This window comes from Mirounga leonina, unplaced genomic scaffold (assembly GCF_011800145.1).
Source record: "Mirounga leonina isolate KUSES-001 unplaced genomic scaffold, KU_Mleo_1.0 Mir_107, whole genome shotgun sequence".
Lineage (NCBI taxonomy): Eukaryota > Metazoa > Chordata > Mammalia > Carnivora > Phocidae > Mirounga > Mirounga leonina.
Window position 1 is genome coordinate 5661865 of NW_023270233.1, and position 18723 is coordinate 5680587.

At 54.9% G+C, this 18723-nt stretch overlaps 1 protein-coding gene across 6 annotated transcripts in view; it reads right to left on the minus strand.

The window, feature by feature from the left end:
• Positions 1-788: 788 nt before the first annotated feature.
• LOC118019056 (leucine-rich repeat-containing protein 20) overlaps positions 789-18723 on the minus strand; it is a 108009-nt gene continuing 90074 nt past the window's right edge. For all 6 annotated transcript variants that reach the window (XM_035017906.1, XM_035017897.1, XM_035017892.1 and 3 more), the window contains one exon: positions 789-3343. In XM_035017906.1, the coding sequence (XP_034873797.1) occupies positions 3189-3343 (155 nt within the window). In that variant the 3' untranslated portion in view covers positions 789-3188. The remainder of the gene's footprint in view (positions 3344-18723) is intronic.

Consider the following 18723-nt stretch of genomic DNA (forward strand, 5'->3'; position numbering starts at 1 on the left):
GGCAGCCTGTGTCCAGGCTCAACCACAAGGGACAGACAGAGCAGGGCCCCAGAATCGAGAAATAGGGATCAAGTGTTCCAGAGAGGCCTTCGAGGATCTTCTGGGGCAGCCCCCTTATCAACAGGAAACGGCCCGGAGAGGGAATGGGATCTGTCCAACTGAGCGCCAGCTAGGGTTGTTACAGGATTAAATGAGTTAAGATCTGCCACATGCTTAGACACTGCCTGGCCCAACTCAAGACAAACTCAGCTGGCCTTTCAGATTTAGAAAACAAAACCCGACTTGAACTCTGAACTCTTAACTTGAGCTGGCAGCGGAACCCCCGGAAGGCTTGCTGGAGCAGAGTGCCGGCCCTGCCCCGTGTCTGATTCTGGAGATCTGGGCTGGGGCCGAGAATTTGCACGTCTAACCAGCTCCCTCGGGTGTGCTGGTCCAGAGACCTCTCTCTGAGAACCACAGACCCTGAGGAATGAATTGCTAACGGTGTAATTTCTCGCATCGGTAAGGGAGAAACTGGGGGATGGCAGGTGCCTTCATCCTTTCCCAGGTCTGTGGTCGCCGTCCCCCCCGCCCCCCACCCCCGGGGCTGGGGTCTGGCTGCCCTGCAATAGCACAATTCTAGGCCACGCATCACCTCTACCTGGCCGCCTCGGCACCCACCTGTCAACATTCTGAGTATCATCCCAGGGTGGTGTCTTTTGAACCTCAAGCTTTCAACAAGAGAGGCAGCCCCTCAGGTTTGACACCCAGGCAATGGGAGGTCTCTGTGGAGAGAATGAACCCAGCACCAAGCAGGCGGATGAAACCAATGCGTTCTTTATTGCGGACTGAAGCTAAGTAAGGGCTCATTTACACTGTGGGCTCGGATCTGGGGGCTTCTCTCACGGCTCAGGCTTTCCCACACAGGCAAGGGCAAACTCTCCGAGCAGAGGAGAAAACAACTTCCAGAAGCAACAACCCCTTCAAAGGGCCTGACGTGAGGACGTGGGGGAGCAGGAGCTGGGTATGCAGAGGGGTATGCAGAGAGTAACCAGAAAGGCAGTGTCCAGAGGGCCAGGCAAACTCTCATCTGGTGACTTCAGGTCATTCCCTTCGCTGCAAGAGTCACGCAGACTCTGAAAAGATCTAAGAGCCCTGGGGTGTCCCAGGGCTGGCTTAGCGAGGGGGGTGAGCACAGGCTCAGAAACCTGGAGTAGCAGGGGGAGGGCTAAGAACCTCCACCCTCCACTCCAAGGACAACCCCAGGGTCACCCCTAGACCCTGGCTTCTCAAACGGTAAAGTGCTTATAGGAATCACCTAGGGATCTTGTTGAAATACGGGTTCTGATTCTGGAGGCCTTGGCTGGGGCCTGGGATTCTGCATTTCTAATAAGTCCCAGGGATGCCCGTGCTGCTCGTCCACAGACCAGACTCTGAACTGCACGGCTTTGGCCACACAGTGCCTTTGTGCCTATCAGAAAAGTGCACTTCTTCTTTGACTCTGGGACACAGAGTGGGTGGGGCCAGGCCAGCCTGGACTGGGCCATAGTTCCCACTTGTCCACAGCTGAGCCCTGCAGCCCTGAGGATCCATCCGGACCTCCTTGACCTGCAAACCCCTTTCCCAGAGCTTGGTGAACCAGGCCTTATGACATAAGCAACTAAACACAGCATCTCTTGAGACACTGAGCACTCAGTGATGGGCCAGCAATGGTCCAACCTGTCAGTCCTTCCCAGGAGACAGGGGGCCTGGGCAGGGGCAGGCCCCAGGGCCGGGGAGGGGAGAAGGAACACAGCATTCTGAGAATGAGGGTCTGGGCTGGAGAAGCTTAACCCTGGGAGTGGAAGAGAGGCTACCGGTGCGTGGATGTAGGTTTGGATGGCCTGGCCTGGCCTGCCCCACGTCCTGGGGTCTCAGGTATCTTCCACAGACCAAGACAAAGGGCCAGGCCAGGTGGGCTCTGGGCTCTGAGTCTGCTTGCTCCACAGATGAGAAGGTGGGAGGTGGATACCTAGGGCATCAAGAGGTCAGGAGTCAGGAGTTCTCCACACCACAGATATTATCAGAAAGCAAGAGCCCCAGGCCCTTTCCTGGTAGGAAATCAGTTGTCCCTGTTTGCCAGGTACTGTCCCAGTGGGAGCACTGCAGTCCCATGTCCCGGGCAAGCCCTCAGTCCGAGCCCTATGGCTTGGCCACATCCTAGACTCCAGGTGGAGGGCCCAGAAATGACTAGGCCATCAGGGCTTTTGGGTGGAGGCGTGGGAGCTGGGCAGCCACAAATCCAATGGTCCAAAGTGCCTTCTGCCCCCAGGTGGACCAGTGACGAGGCAGCCACAGACCGTGGTGGTAGGCAATTACCTTGTACCAGAGCCACGGACACGACTGGCTTTGCTTCTCTTGGGCCACCTCTCCTGCGGCTCAAGGGCTGATGCCAGGCACACCTGGTCTGTCCTGAGGCGCACTGGGAACTTCCTACCTCGCTGAAGTCTTCGTCACGAGGAAGGACCGAGCTGACCTGATGGGCCTTGGGCTCCTAATAAACGTTCTCAGCCCCGGCCAGCGCACAGGGCCGCACTGTCTCCACAGCTTTCCCATGACTCCTGGTTCAGGCTCCCGCCAATCCAGAGACCCACAGGGCTGAGGCTGGGGCCCCGTAGAGGGCCTCCTGCAGGTCGGTCCTCAGGAAGCAATGAACAGCTGGAGGCTGTCTCCTATTCCTCTCAGGGAAGCAGCTGGCTCTCAACACCAGCAACAAGGCCTGAAACCCACAGTGGCCCAGAAAGAGCTCGGTGATGGCCATCTGTGGGCTCGGAAGGTGCCTGATGATGTGAGGGTAACTTGAAGGCATGTGTTGCCCAAAGAGCCTCCAAGGCGCTCAAAGGAGGCAGAGGCCCCCCACCACTGCCCCTCTTCCCAAATAACAAGGCTCGGAGAGGGTGGGGGTCTGCCCAAATGTGCATGGAAGCTGTGAGTGCCCAGCGTCCAGGCTCCAGCCCCACCTCACCTCCGCCTCCTGGGCATCCAGGGCCCACTACTGCTCTAAGCTATCTATCCTGGACCAGCTGCGCCCCCTCCCACCACATGCTCTTTGGCCCACCCACCCCCAGCCCCCCAGGCTTGGCCTCCCAGGGGCCTGTGGGACTCCCTCCCCTCAGGGTGCCAGCCCAGGTGGCCTCTGTCCCCTGCTGGGTGGGCATGAGGAGCGAGGCCTAAGGTGGGGGGGCCCGGGCGCCCTCAGGAGACATGAGCATGTCGAACTTGATGAGCGGCGGAGCGATGACGCGCACCTCAGCACTCAGGGGGTTGAAGCGGAGGTTGATGCTGCGCAAGGCGGGCATGGCAGCCAGCTTCTCCACAGGTACATCTGTTGAGGAGAGAGGACAGGTTGGGGGCCGGGGGTAAGCAGGCAGAGAAGGACGGGGAACAGGAAGACGCTGATACAGCTCTCCATCACCCACTGCACGTGGGGCTTAGCGGCTGGCGCCCAGCCCCGGGTGGGGGGCCCTCGGAGCCCACTGCACCATTACAACCACATTCAGGGAAGCATCCCCCCCAAATACAGCGAAACGTTAGCACTGCCGTGTATCCCAGCACGGCCACTCCTGGGTAGAACTGGAACAAGGGGAAACAGGTGCTCAAACAAGGACTTGGGCACAGATGTCCCCAGCAGCTGAGTGTCCCGCCACAGGTAAGCGGACAAACTCAACGTGGGTATATCCAAACAGCAGAACAGTATTCAGCCAGGAAAAGCAATGAAGCATTGCTACATGCCCTGAATCTCAGAAACAGGATGCTGAATGAAAGAAGCCAGACCACCAAAGTTAACATAGCGTACAATTCCATTTATAGGAAAGGTCCAGGATGTGCACCTCCATGGAGACCGAGAGTAGATGAGTGGTTGCCAGGGGCTGGGGGAACGGGTGCAGGGTCTCCTTTGGGGTGAGGAAACTACTTTGGAACGAGGTAAAGTGATGGTTGCAGAACACTGTGGATGTACTAAATACCATTGAACTGTACACTTTAAAATGGTTCATTTTATGTCACATGAGTTTTACCTCAATTGAGAAAAAAAAAAGGAGCAGAACAAGGCAGCAGCTATATTAACTCTTGCGAACACTCTACAGCGCCTCATACCTAACCTTTAAGATCACTCAGTCTTCGGGTCAAGTCCCTGGAGGCCACGTTAACAGCTGTGAGCCTAAAACAAATCACTAACCATCATATTACAGGATGTACCTCACGGGACTGCTTGAGGATGGACGGGGGAGTGCATGCGCGCTGCACAGTACTCCGTGAACATCAGATACGACTGTTAGAGGGAACAGAGGGAAACACCACCACCTATCCAACAGGGTTGTTGTAAGGCTTAGAGAGTTAATACAAGGCACCCAGAACAGTGGCTGGACACAGAGCACGTAGCCAAGAACCAGGAGCCAAGGCCCCAACACACAGGCCCAGGGCTGAGCTGCCCTGGATGCAAACATCCCCTCCACCTTGCTCTAACTCTGCCAGCAGCCCACACACCATGGGACCTCCCACCCCAGCCCAGGACAGGGCCAGGGCCTCACCCCTGAGTCCTGCACAACCTCAGGCCATCAGTAATGGCAAGAACCAACTCCTACCTCTTTTGGGCGCCTTGCATTGGGCAGATGAAGGGTTTTCTGTTTTTTGTGGTTGTTTTGTTTTTCATTTTGTTTTGTTTTTCACTTTGGCATGTTACACGCATATTCTTAACATAAGTAAATGGTACTGTGTTATAGATCTCATTCTGTTTCTGTGTGTTTTTTAATTAAGCACCAAAATTTTTTTTAAAGATATACATATAGTAAAATGCCTCAAGTGCAGGTAGATGAACACACAGGTAAACACTCCTGTGACCTCCATCCAGATCAAGCCAGAGCACATTTCAAGCATTCCCATAGGGCTCTCTTGTGCCTCTTTCCAGTTTATCACCCCCTGGTTTTTCTCACCACTGACTCACTTACCTGATCCTGAACTTAATCCAAGTGGAACCTACTAGTATATCTCTCTTTAGACCTCCAGCGTAACAATTTTTTTACTTGGGGGACATTTTAAATACGATTTTCTCAAGTTACTCTTTTTACTTGGAAATAATTTCTTACTTATAAAAAGTTGCAAAGGTAGAAACAGTACAGAGAACACCACATAACCTTTCACCAAGATTAACCGGTTGTTAAATTTTACCTTATTTGCTTTATCATTTTGTGCCTGGGCCTTCTCTGCCTGCACGTGCAGATGCGCGCACATACACACACACACAATTTGTTTTCTGAATTATCTGAGGGTAATATACATATACCATGGCCCTTCATCCCTACTTCATTGTGTATTTCCTACGAATAAAGACATTCTCTGGGACGCCTGGGTGGCTCAGTCAGTTAAGCGTCTGCCTGTGGCTCAGGTCATGATCCCAGGGTCCTGGGATCGAGCCTTGTATTGGGGCTCCCTGCTCAGTAGGGAGCCTGCTTCTCCCTCTCCCTCTGCCCCTTCCCCCTGCTCATGTTCTCTCTCTCTCTCTCAAATAAATAAATAAAATCTTTTTTAAACAAGTAAAAGACCTTTTCTGCCATAACCACAGCTATTGATTTCTTAAGTTTACATTGATAGAACCCTTACCTAACATATGGCCCATATTTCAGTTTTCTCAGGTGACCTAATCATGTCCCTTAGATCATTCCCCACTCCAGTACAGGATCCAGTGTAGGGGCAGGTGTTGCCTGTCTCTTTGCATTCCTTTCATGTGTCTTTTGTGATACTGACATTTTGGAAGAATATCAGGACCATCATCTCTGTCTTTTTAATAAAGAGTCCTATGTTTTGGGGCACCTGGCTGGCTCAGTTGGTACAGCAGGTGACCCATGATCTCAGGGCTGTGAGTTTAAGCCCCAAGCTAGGTGTTGGAGCCTACTTAAAAAAAAAAAAAAAAAAATTGGACAAAAAAGAAAAAGAATCCCACGTTTTGTGGTTGTCTGATGCTTCCTCATGGTGAGACTGGGATTATGGGTCCTCAGCTGAAAGAGGTGGTAGGGTCTTGGGCTATCACACAGGAGACACACAGTATCCGTCCATCTGTCCCTCATACATGATGTTAACTGTCATCACCCAGGCCAGGTGTTACTTGATTTCTCCACCGTGTAGTTACTGTTTTGTTCTTTTCCTCCCTTGCAACTTAAAAGAAGTTTGTGGGGACACACTTTAAGAGCGTGCAAATATTCTGCTCGTCAAAATTAAAATCCGTCGCCCCTAGACGTAACACCTGCTGATTCTTGCCTAATCTGATCTTTACGAAGGCTGCAAACTGACTTTCCAACTCCAGCAGCCTCTCGGCATTTTGCTGTAGGCAAGAGCCTTCCCTTCTCTTCCATGGATCTATTTATCAACAGTGTGGACTCCTATATTTTTACAGTTCCTTGCTGAATTTCATCATTTTGGTGCCCAAACTGCTCCAGATTTGGCCAGGGGGAGGCCCTCTGATCTGGCTCCAGAGTCCTGTGACCAGGACTTTTGAAGGGTAGTTAGGATTTCAATGACAGGAAGGGGCATTTGTGGCTGGAGGGAAGTAGGGGCAAAAGAGTGGGGCTAGGATGCCAGACTGAGAGTTGGGGGCACCAGGGGACTGGAAGGTTCTATTGGTGGCATCTAGATACAGTTCTTAAGTTTGCAGTAAGGCTCATCTCGAGGCTTTCCTGCCCCAGCCCTGGCATCAGCCATCAGGAAGTCCTCTTTCTCTTAATGGGAAGGGCATCTGTGCCCAATACTCATGGTGCTGGTGACCAAACCATGTTTTACAAGCTACCCACGAGGCCCTGTGCACATCTGCTTTGGACAGCTGCCTGGAACACCATCCTGAGTCCTCACCACCCTCTAGCCCCCCAGAGACCAAGGCCAGCAGCCTTGGTGGCCATGGGCAGGGAGAAAGCAACCCAAAAGACTTAAACTTGCATCAACAGGCAACTCAGTACCCATGGGGGCCTCTTCCCCGGCCAGGCCATCAAGCCCAAGATGCACCCGGCAAAGTGTGAGTTTGTAGCCATTCGGGATCTCTGCCAGTGGTTGTTTTTGTTTAACTAATGAGTGTTGAGTGCTTGATGACTTCAGCTCTTTGGGTTAAGTTTATCTATCCTCACAACAGCTCTGTAGCAGAGTACCATCTTGTCCCCATTTTATAGATGAGAAAAATTGTGGAGAGGTTAGGTAACTTGGCCGCAGTCACACAGGTGGAAAGTGCTGGAGTCAGGATATGAAGCCGGGCCAGCTGGCTTGAGTCTGGGCTCTTCATGCCACCTCCCACTGGGCCCTCCAGCCTGGCATCCCATTTTCCCCCACCCCGCACCAGCTAGGAAAACCCTCCACAGGTTCCCGTAGTTTAGCAGGAGACAGAAAACAGTCTTCCTGCAGGGCTTCCTGGGATCCAGCAGGAGTTGTGGCTTTCTGACCCAGGCACTCACAGGTCTCTGGACCACCCAGCTCCCTCCCAAGGTCCAGGGACTACCCCTCCAAGGGGAAGCCAGGGGCACAGAAACTCAGAGCTCTCTAAAGTCCCCACAGCAGGGCAGGCAAGGCATATTTGCTGATCTGCCCTAAGAGAAAGGGTTTCTTGGAGATTTCTCAGATGCATTCTAGAATCTTCCATGCCTCCTTGTTCTGCTCTGCATCACAATACAGAATAAACCTGTCCCTTCTTCCATGATAGAATTTCTGAAACTTGTAGTCCAAAACGTTCTTTGGGTGAACGCCCCCCTCCCAGATCCTTTACTTCCTGTGATATGTTGGGGGGTGTGGGTAGGTGGTGGTGAAGATGCTGGGCAGAGCTTTGGAATCACAAAGAGAAGACTGGCTTTTCCAGTGCCTGACCATTGCCCCAGGCGGGATCTCTGAATCTCAGCTTTCTCGCCTGGGAAATGCAGGGAGATGGTAAAAGCCAGGGGATGACCTCCCGCAGTGCTCTGGCTGCTGGCAGCAAGCGTCAGTCGGCCCCTGGCTCCCTCTCACCGGGCTGGAACCCGAGCACCAGCCCCATCCCCGAGGATAAGCACAAGCACTCGGGCCTCAGTCCCGGAGCTTGGCCAGCTGGGCCAGCAGTGGGTCGTCCCCAGGAGATGACCTGGATGGAAGATCCTGTGCAGGGCAGAGGTGCAGAGCCCCAGACTGCCCCTGCGAGGGCCACAGCTCCCCAAGCCCCCTACTGATGTGGAGAACAAAGGCAGAAGGAAATGTAATAAAATTAAAGGTCCATATAACCTGCAGCCCATGGACAAATACTTGAGGCGGGCAGAGTATAAAGATCCTCCAGGAAGCTCCCAGCTGTCTTAATGTTAAAGCCTTGCTAGAGGGATAAACAACCTTGGTTTGACAAAAGCAAGGCCTCAGGTTTCCAGCGAGTCTTCTTTAGCATATGAAAAGCCTTTTGAAACTCCTCTATCTTTACTTCCCCCCCACCCCACCCCAAAGTATATCATCAGTCGCTCCTCACACCCATCTTCCCACGGGTCATGTCACTGGGCTTTAATAAAACCACCTTTTTTGCACAGAAGACGTCTCAAGAATTCTTTCCTGGTGGTCGGCTCTGGACCTCCCCAACCTCACCAACATTCCAAAACAACATCACTCACCACCTCTCCGAAAAGGTCAGGAGCCCTGGATATGGCCTCCGCTGAGAGGACCAATCTGAATGTCCCTCGAGGTACTCCTGTTCATGGGTTGCTGGCCAGGCATTGTACAGATTACGGCAGAGGGACCATGAGAGCTGGGAGCAAGTTGGAAACTGAGGCACAGTGGGAGGAAGCAACTTTTCCCCAGATTGCCAGCCCCTGGGTGGCCAGGCCGAGGTTGACACGGCCTGCTCAGAACGTAGAGAAGGCACGCGCAGGAGTCCCAGGGCTGGAGCAGGCGGCCAAATATGCTCCCAGGAACTCGCCCTCCCTTAGCACTTTGGGGAACCAGGCTCAGAGCTCCCTGAGTGCCCAGCTCTCTTTGTTAGCAGGGGGCCTAGTCCCTGGCCCGGCACATGCCCTCCCCCTGCCCCGCGTCCCCCCTCTCCTGTGGCACAGGAAACTCAGGAGCTCCTGAAGGCAGGGGCTATTCTTTGTCCTTGAATCCCCAGGGTGCAGAGGGTGGGGCTGGTCTTTATCTGTCTGGAGGCAGGAGCCTACGTGTGACGGAGGCACTGGGAGGGACCCAGAGCCCAAGGCAGACCTGGAGGCTCAGGTAAAGAAGGAAGCAAAAACAAGACTTTACCAGAATGTGGGGTTTGGAGCAGACTTACTCCTGAGAGGGGAGGAAAAGCAAGATGAATGACCCCAGTCCCCACCCACCCAGCACTTCATCCCGCAACACTGAGGGGCAAGGCCAAGGCCAGAGCTGGTCTCCATCCACCTGTCTCTCAGCCCCCGGAAGGAAATCATGATAGGCAGGTTTCACAGAGCAACTCACTAAGGGCTGGACCCCGGGCTGAGGGTGACACAACCTCAACTGTCAATACAGCTTCAATTCAGGGTGGGGGTTGATGTTCGAAGCTGCTAAGTCACCCCATCTCCTCACCTGCCACTGGGGACCACTGGTCCTGCCTCAGTTTCTCCAGAGGGGGTCGGACTAGGACGTTTCTCTCTCTGGACTCCTGACTGCCCCTCATCCCTGAGCCAGGGAGGGGGCCAGTGACCCACAGAGTGGCTGGTGCTCATGAGAGCAGGAGGGGGGTCTTCCTGTGATGCCCCTGCCCTCGGTCTGCTGGATGTGACATGAAGACCAGGTGTGGCCCCGCCTTGGAGCAAGTCCCCACGACTCCAGGCCTAGAGAGTTCCCAGCTGTCGTTCCCAAATCCACCACCAGGCCTGCCTCTCCAGGGTCTGCAGAGCTCTTAGAACCACTCTGCCACAGACAGGGGCGGCTTCGCAGGTGCAGAGCCGGAAGTAGGTGGAGCTCCGGGCCCTGACATACGTAACTGCTCAAGTCGTAGAAGCAGCTTTGAGGACGGAGCAAGGGGGCCACCAGACTGTCAAAACCAGCAGAGTCAACCAAGTGGAGCAGCCAAGCTAATAAGCGACAAGCCCAAGAGGCCAACTAGAAGTTTCTGGATAAGGCTTAAAGAAGAAAATTTATACTCCTAGCATCCTGACGAGAGAGGAGAGAGAGAGAGATGGCGGGAGGGTGGAGGAGGATATGAAATGATCTGCATTTTGTGGACGGGGAAACTGAGGCTGGAGAGGTTAAGTAAGCTTCCCAAGGCCACAAGACACCCTGGCATCATGGAGGTAACAGAAGCCAGTCGCGGGACTTTGGCACACATGGAGAGGAAGAGGGCCTCAATTCTCCCTCTCACCTTCATATTCTAGCCCCAAGGCCACCTCCTCTGTCGTTCCCTGTGGTCCCCAACCAACTCCCATAACACTGTCTACCAGACACGCATTGTGCGTTGTGTTCTGTGACCAGGGAATGTGCTTGCTCACCCTGCAAATGCAATGCCTAGCACAGTGCCCACGGGGTGCTCAATGACTGTGTTGGATGAATGAATGGATGGATGTTTTGCCTCCTAAACCAGATCATAAGCTCCTTCAGGCTTGGGACCACGCTGGGCTCTGCCATCACCACCACTTGCTTAAGCGGCTCTGACCACAGCACATTCAAGAGCTGGGGTCCTTCCCCTGGCCTGACCCACTCCGTGCACACCTGCCAGTCAGGACCAGGCATCTGTGAACCAAGGCTGTGTGACAGGTCGCAGGCCCGTTAGTACCAATCACCCAATTCAGAAAATGAGAAAACACTGTTGAGCAAAACCATAATCACCTATGTCCCACCATCTAGAACCAATCACTGGCAATGTGTTGGTATATGGCCTTCCCAACTTACTAATATGCATGTGCGTGGTAGGTGCATCTAGATTCCAAAAAAGGCCTAGATCCTATGCCATAGCATGCTTTTCTCAACGATGTAAACACCTTTTCAGGTTGCAAGTCAGTGACATTTCTATGACTGCACGGTAGCCCATGGTGTGCAGAGGGACACTCAGCTTATTTCCAATTTTCACCATTACAGATAACAAGAGGCGGAGTCCACAAGGCATTCTGGGGTTCCTTCATCTCTCAGCCTGTGACTGCAGAATGTAGGATGGGAGGTTCTAGAATCCTTTTATGAAGCCACAGTCCTGCTCCTCTGACTTTCCCAGGGACCCCAGTGCCTGGTGGTGATGGGAAGGAACTTCCACAGTGAGGCCTAAAGCCCCACAGAGGCCCGTGGCAGAGAAGAAGGCCCCAACCCGGACTGGGCACCACGAAGGCTGTATGGGTGGGGCACGGTGCTCCTCTTCTTCCTGTCACCTCACTAGGCTGCAGCCCGGCGACCCCATGCCCTGCCTGACCTTCCTCCCACGGCAGACAGCCATCCAGACTCTTGCCCATGTCTGTGGAAGCTTAAAGTAATCAATAATAGCAGAATCCAAGTGGGGTATATTTAGAGGAAATTACTTCTCCGAGGTCAGCTTGACCTTCCCTCACCAGTCATTAGCACCACTGCCCAGGAAACTTGTTTTGTGCCAGTGGGACCTGCTAGAGACAGGCTGATAAAAATGGTCACTCCAGAGCACTATTCTTCATACGTGTGGCACCCATGGTGTAAAAAGACCCTGAGAAGGGGAGGGGTCTGGGCACAGGGAGGTGGCAAAGGATACTAAGGGAGCCGCCAACACAGAACTCAGCAGAGACCAGCCCTCTGATTTCTGCTTTGGATGCAGCTGGGCCCCATGACCTCTAAGGTCCCTTCTGTAATTAGGGTCCGAGACTCCCCAGCCTGGTGGCCCAGGGCGCAAGCTGTCTGGCTTCCCAGGCAGCTTAGAAACCACATGGCGCCCCACACCGTGCTGCAGGCTGGAGTGCACTAGAGAGTTTACACATGGCTGGCTGGCTCGCCCCTGACCTGGACAAACGCCTCTGGCCAGAATTCCTGGTTTTGCAGGACTCTGGGGAGTGTGGAGTCTGCTTCTTTGGGACACCTCCTCAATGGCCCCTGAGATCCTGGGTAAAGATACAGGGGCGGCGCCCCAGCCTAGGGCCTGAGGCCAGCGCCTGGGAAGCCATGTTGGCCTCTCCCGGTGCCTGTGGGCACATTCATGCTCAAGGATCCAGGCTGGCCTAGCAGCCGGCCCGTCCCCATTCCCCAGCCTGGATGCAACACTTGGCGGCTGGAAACCTAGCCAACTAAATCAAGGATGCAGTGCTAAGCTGAGCCAAGCTTCATGTCCCCACTCAAAATGCCGCAAGAGACAAGCAGGTAAACTACGGTAATATAGCGGAACAGAGAATCATGCCTGTAACCAGAAAGCTCCCGGGGCACACTCACATTCACATTCCTCACTCATGGCTGGGTCTGTCCCTCCCGAAGGCTTGGAAGGAGCCAGGCGCGGGCAGTGACTGAGCCTACCCCAGGGCCCTGGCCTAAGCATCCTAGTGGGGGCGGGAGGTGGGGAGGGTGGCGCAGGAAGGACATGGAAGTAGCCCCTGCCCTCCAGAGGTACAGAGGACACCGCATGCCCCTGACAATCCTGCAAGCTGAGTGCCACGGCCCTCAGAGAAGACAGTGTGGATCGGAAGTTGGAAGCCCCCTGCTGAAAGAGAGGCCATCTGGGGGAAGGGGATGGGGCAGAGACCCCGTCCTTACCTCGGATCTGCCATTTAGAGTCGCGCCACCTCAGGCAGCCCCTCAACTTCCCTGAACGCCCTCCTCTCATCTTTCAAATGGTCCTCTGCCTCCTGAGGTCACAGGGATCATCTTGGGGGGGACCATCACACACACTCCAAGGAGGACGGAGTTACCAAGCTGTGGAGGGTGTGGCGGGCACCCCAGTGAGAGGACAGAAAGCACAGAGTGCTTTAAGAATCCGTGACCGTGGCAGCACTCATGGGAGCTAGATGGCAGCTGCCCTGGTGTGGGCACCCAGCATAAGGTGTAGACCTGAGGATTCGCTGTGTCGTACGGCTGAAACTCATGTAGCATCGTGTGTCAACGGTACTCAGAAAATAAGAGACTCCATTAATGCACCTAGACACACTACCCTCCCCCGCCCCGTTCAAGCTTCGGGGAAAGCAGAAGGAAGGAGGAGAGAAGTTGGTGCTGTGTGTGAGCCCCTCCTCCGCCTCCATCCCCAGGTTGGCCAGCAAAGGCGGGCTGACAGGCGTCACCTCCCGCACACTCCCCAGGCCAGGCTCCGAGAGGCGGTCCAAGACGGATCGTGACAGTCTTCTTCCTAAGGGATGCAGTCTTACTGGCTTGTCTGGAGACAGCTGAGGAAGGAAATCAAATTGCCTGGCCCTCACCTTCGCGGTCAGATTTCCGGTCTTTGCTCTCCGTGCCTATCCTTCCTCCCTGCTGATGTCCCTGCTCCCCCCTCCCCACAACATCTCCCTCACTTGGGCCCCTGGAAGGCGCCTCCAGAGCCCCCACCCCCAGGCTCTTCCGGGCCTCTTTTAGTGGCCTCCAAATGCCCAGAGAATGACAGTTGGGTTGTCAGCGCTCAGTAAGCGTCTGCCATTCCCTCCCTCCAGCTGGCAGAGAGTGCGTGGAGGACCAGAACTGTCTAATCTGCTGTGTGTATGACAAGTGTCTGGGGGGGGGGATGACAGGATATGCAGATGGAAGAGTAATCACCTCCCCTAAAGGTTCTTCTCCCTGCACGGGGGTGGGGGGCAGAGGTGAAAATGGCTGCTTTGAAAATCCTTTCCATGTTTGCCAAACAAGGTTCCTAATGCTAACTTTACAAAACCGTCTGCTCAGGTTTAAGACCACTGTCAGAGAACTAAGACGTCCCTGACTATGTGAAAAATAAGAAAAGCTCCTAAGACAACCAGCAGATAGGAATGAGCTATGTAGCCCCCTACTCCGACCCCCAGGGAAACCAGCTTCGGAGAAACAAAACTTAGGTTGAAGGCAGGAGGCGGGGAGATCTGAGCCAGTGGCGTGCTGACTCATAGTTCACAATCCACTCCCTGAGGAGGAAAATATCCGATGTGGAACATCTGCCGATGTTTTGTGGTGCAAATACTCCCACTGTGGCCAATTTCAAGCTGCTTAACCTGATTGAGCACCCCCAGGACACCACGGGGGAGCCACGTTGAGTAGCTCACCCCAGCAGGACTGCAGGCTCCTGCATGGAAGGTGCTGGCGCTCAGGCCAACTCCACACTTAAACTAGGACTCTCTGGCACAAACTTGTACTCTGGGAACCGGCCCACTGTTTTATTACCCGTATGTTGTCAGTTGCCTTTGGCTTCTAGATCAAGTTCCTTCGGAAAATGCTAGGTAAGTGTGTTGTGCTACAGGGAGGAGAGAGTACTTTGTGGGCACCAGGGTAGCACAGCACCATGATCAGGGTGGGGGACATGCAGGGGACAGCAGGGTCAGTGTAAAAGGGGAACTCCAAGGGAAAGATGCAAGTCCACAGAGCTCACCCCAGCCACCCTTCCAGCCAAGTGTCAGTTGTCATGGCCGGGCTGTGGTTTTCCTCATCCTGATGTAGCTACAGACACACAGAGCGGACAGACACTGGGAGGAGGAGGAGGGTTACAGCTTCTTCAGGATAGAATGCAGGTGTTGATGGAAGGTCTGGTCCAGCTCAATGGTTCTATCATGCCTGCACTTTGGGCCCAGCTGGGAAGCTTTAAAAAATCTTCAAGCCCAAAACCCACCACCAGAGATTCTGATTTAATTGGCACGGAGTGTGGTCTGGACATGAGGGTTTTTAAAAGCTCCCCGGATGATTTGAATGTGCAGCTTAGCTTGCACACTGCTGGTCTTACCCATGAGGCTTAATGGGAGAATCTGGTGAAAATCTGCATATAGCACTTCCGTCCTGGGACGCTACCCACCTTTCTGCTCTGTGAGAGAGAACTGTCAGGAGCGAGGCTGACAGCCTAGGTGGCCTAGGAAATCCTGCCTCACTACCTTACACCCTTTTCTCCACCCCAGGGGAGCTTCCTTCTGACCAAAATTCTACGTCTCAGCCATGACATTGCTGTGGCTTTCTATCTCCCTACAGCTATGTGCAAAATCTGCTCTCCCTGTACCAAGCACGGTTCTGAATAGCTGGAGTTCCGAGGCAAGACTGTTTGGGCTGGAACTCTGGCTCTGCCTAGGCAGCATGGCCCTGGCCAAGTTACTCAACTTCCCTATGCCTCGGTTTCCTCACCAGGGGAGGACAGTACCTGCCTTACAAGGTTGTCACGAGGATTCAACAAGAGCAAAATGCTTGAAAAATGCTTAGAGAAGATCGGACGTGAAGTAAACGGTGACTGAGTATGGACTGACCATGCCAAAGCCCCGGGAGACGGCGGAACGTGCTTTGTCCATCTCTGTCTCCAGCACAGCGCCTGGCACACGGCAAGCTGTTCAATCAAAAAATGACCCCTGGCAAAGGAATGGATATTTCCAATGCCTCAATTTGTGTCTGTGGCCCTGCAAGCCTCGTTCCCTGAACGAGGCACATGCAAGGCGGAGCTCTGCGGTTGGGAGCGAAGGGGTTGCTCTCCAGCACTCTGGACAGGGCCAGGAGGCTGGCCGGCTGGCTAATGAAGCGCGCAAGTGTTTTGTTGTTTTAACAAACGTCAAACAACTCCTTTCTTGCTGTTTCCCTGCGGGCTACCAACAGAATGCCAAGAGCATCCTGGATAATTGGAGGTTCCGAGTAATCAAAGCTTTACCACACAGTGGCTGGCACAGATAATGCCATTCCATTTGGGCAGAGACCCAGTGTGTGAGAGGTCTTTTACCCAGAGACCCACTTGTTCGGTCCCTGTGGGCAGACACACACGAGCAGGGGCCGCGAACAGGAGCTCCCCTGCCCCCATGTCGGCTGGGGGGGGGCATGCCTAACTTGCACTAATTGCTGTTAAAACCTGTTTGTTTGCTCCCAGCCTCTCCCTCACCCTGGCTCCACGGGCGGCCAGTGCCCCCTGCACTGTGTGGCTGATGATTACCTCCCCAAGCTGCCTGCCAGCTCGAGGGATGCCTGCACCAACTGCTCGCTGCTCATGGGCACAGCATGGTACTCTGTTGTGCTGGACGAGGGCATGCTGGGAGACAGCAGGAGTCTGCCGTGGCTCTCAGGCAGCCCCACGGTGAGGGCAAGTCATTGTCTCCTGAGCCCTGTGACAGTGCTTGGGGGAGGGGGCAGGGCAAGGCTCAGACTGCTATCAACTGGCTGGGCTCAAGGACAGCCAAATTCAGTGCCCAGGGAGGGGACTGGCTCCATTTTCCCCAAGACAGGTTTACAGGCCGAGTCCAGACTCAGGAGAAAAGTGCCAGGGGTGTGACTTTGTCCTCGGGAACCTGCGAGTCGCGTCGAATCCTTGCCCGGCTGACAGGCTGCACACAGTGATCACTCTGTCTTCTCAGCTACTAAGTGCCCATCTCAAATCCCCTCTTCACGGAAGCAAGTGAGGTGCCAGGAGTGAATGACACAGCAGCCTGCTTCAGGGTGTGTGTCTCTGGTGGGGGTAGGTGAGGTGGGTTTCAAGGGATCTGGATGGGTGCCACGATTCTGCCAGGGGCTGGCCCCAGAGGACCGGCAAACCTTTCTTGAGCAGCTGAGCCCTGCCCCGGATGCTGTGGCCCACTAATTAGCCTCTCTCCGACCCTTTAGCCATGGCCCGTGTCTCCTCCGTCCTGGTCCCTGGGTAAATGCAAGAAGAGGCCCAGCAGGCTGGAGGGCAAGGAGTGAGGGAAGAGGCTGAGCAGGCAGCGTGTGGTCAGGACTCCAGGCTGGCTGAGCAGTAGGCGGACCAGCAGCTGGTGGGAAGGGACCACAGTGAACCCGGGCACCAGCTCCAAAGGGGGGAACTGTCCTCCCCACTCTGCAGCAGGGACGAAACAGAGGTGTGCAGAGGGGAGGTGATGTGCTCGTGCTAATGACATAAGTGGGGTTTCGGCCCTGTGCCTTTTCGGCTACAAAACTCTCTGCTTTTGTCATCACCGTGGGGGGGGGGCTCCCCTTCTGTCCGGAGTGACGACAGGCAGGCAGGCCTGGAGAAACTCTAAGAAGCCTTCCCTGCTGTGGTTCAAGCCGCCTCCTGGGCCCCGGGGAAGCTCGGAGGGCAACTGGTGCTGACAGATCAAGGCACCTGCCCTGGAAAGCTGCCAAGACAGAAGTGCCCCCACTACGCCACTGCCTGGTTGGCCAGGAGGCAGGGGCCTTGGGTCCAGAAACATTTGTTTTGGCCAAGATTCCCTACTCTCTGCTCCCTTTTCCTATGGAGCGTCGGTGGGTCTGCAGGGTGGGCAGCAAGCCTGACTTCTCAAAGCCCTTGAGGCCTGGACACAGCCTCTCCCTGGCCTCGCAATTCGGATCGACGAGGACCAGGGCCTGGCTAAACCCCGAGTGGGACAAGGTGGAGAGGAGGAGCTCAAAAGATACAACCAGCTGATTCCACAAGTGACATTTGCAGCTCTGGGCACAGGCTGCGGACGGAGCAGCGTGTTCGCACTGGAGGGCACACAGCACACCACTGACTCATCCGTGTGCAGACCAGACCAGCCCCTCCCCCAGCAGAGCCGGCAGCCTGGTGGGGAAGGGAAAGGAGGGTAAGAGTCCAGCTTCTCGGCCTGTCTTAGGGGCCGACAGGCCTCTCACAGCAGGCAGCGAGATACAGGAAGTCTGTCTGCTAATCGGCTTCTTGCAAACCAGCGGCTAATGAGGCCTCAGAGTGTACCCTCTCCGGGAGAGCCTTCTCTGCAGCTACGGGCGCTTTCCAGGGCTGAGGGGGGCCAGTGGGCGAAAGCCGTCCCTTTGTGACCTGCCAACTTGTTTATGAGTGCCTACCAGACACGTGGCATCCCACACCTGTCCCTTCATGCAGCTTCCCACACTCTCCTCTCCCATCAAGTGAAGACACATGGGCCTGGACCATCAAAGACCTGGGTGAGAATCCTGCCTCTACCGTGTCCTTGTGCAGGCTGCTTGACCTCTGCGAGCCCTTCTTCTCAGCTGTCAAGTGGTGATCCTGCGTCCCATCCAGAAGAGAGGCTTGAGCGGATGAAAGGAGATCATTGCAGGACACCTGTGCTAGGCACCCATTGATCTCTTGATCTCAGGGTCTTGGTTTTGGAAAGTCTGTATTCTTTCCACTTCTGCACTCCGCCTCCTCCAGGAAGTCCTCCGAGTCCCACCTCTATGCGCACCACTCCCTCAGCACGTGGAACTCAGTGCGTCTGCCTCATCGTCACAGAAGTGAGTTCTGAGAGCAACCAGAGCCTGCAGAACCTCTCACTATGGGGCAGAGTGGTAGAGCACCCAAAGTGAAACAAACCACATTCCCTCTGCCCCTGTGACTCTAATCAATTTATTCTGTGGCACAGCATGAGGCTCGAACAGGCATGCAACAGTCAGGTGAGGGCGATCCTGAGGCCCTGGCAGGCATCTGTGCCCCCAGGCCAGGAGGACAGCAGAGGCTGCATTCTGGAGGATCTCTTCTCTTGCTGGAGGCCAGGGTGAAGCTGCAGCTCCCTGGAAGGTTCTGCCCTCCCCTGCCTGCCAGAGAAGGGAGAGGATGCTGTGATCCAGGGCCCAGGCCCCAGGCCCCCTGGAAACACTGGGCCAGGGCAGCGGTGCAGGTGACCCCTTGGCCAGCCATGCTCCCTCCAAGTCCCCACAGAGTCCCCACTCCCATCCTTGTATTGCAGGGACAAGGGTCCTATCCTTGGGGAAACCTGACGTGTGAGGGCAGGTGCCATGATCCAGATAAAC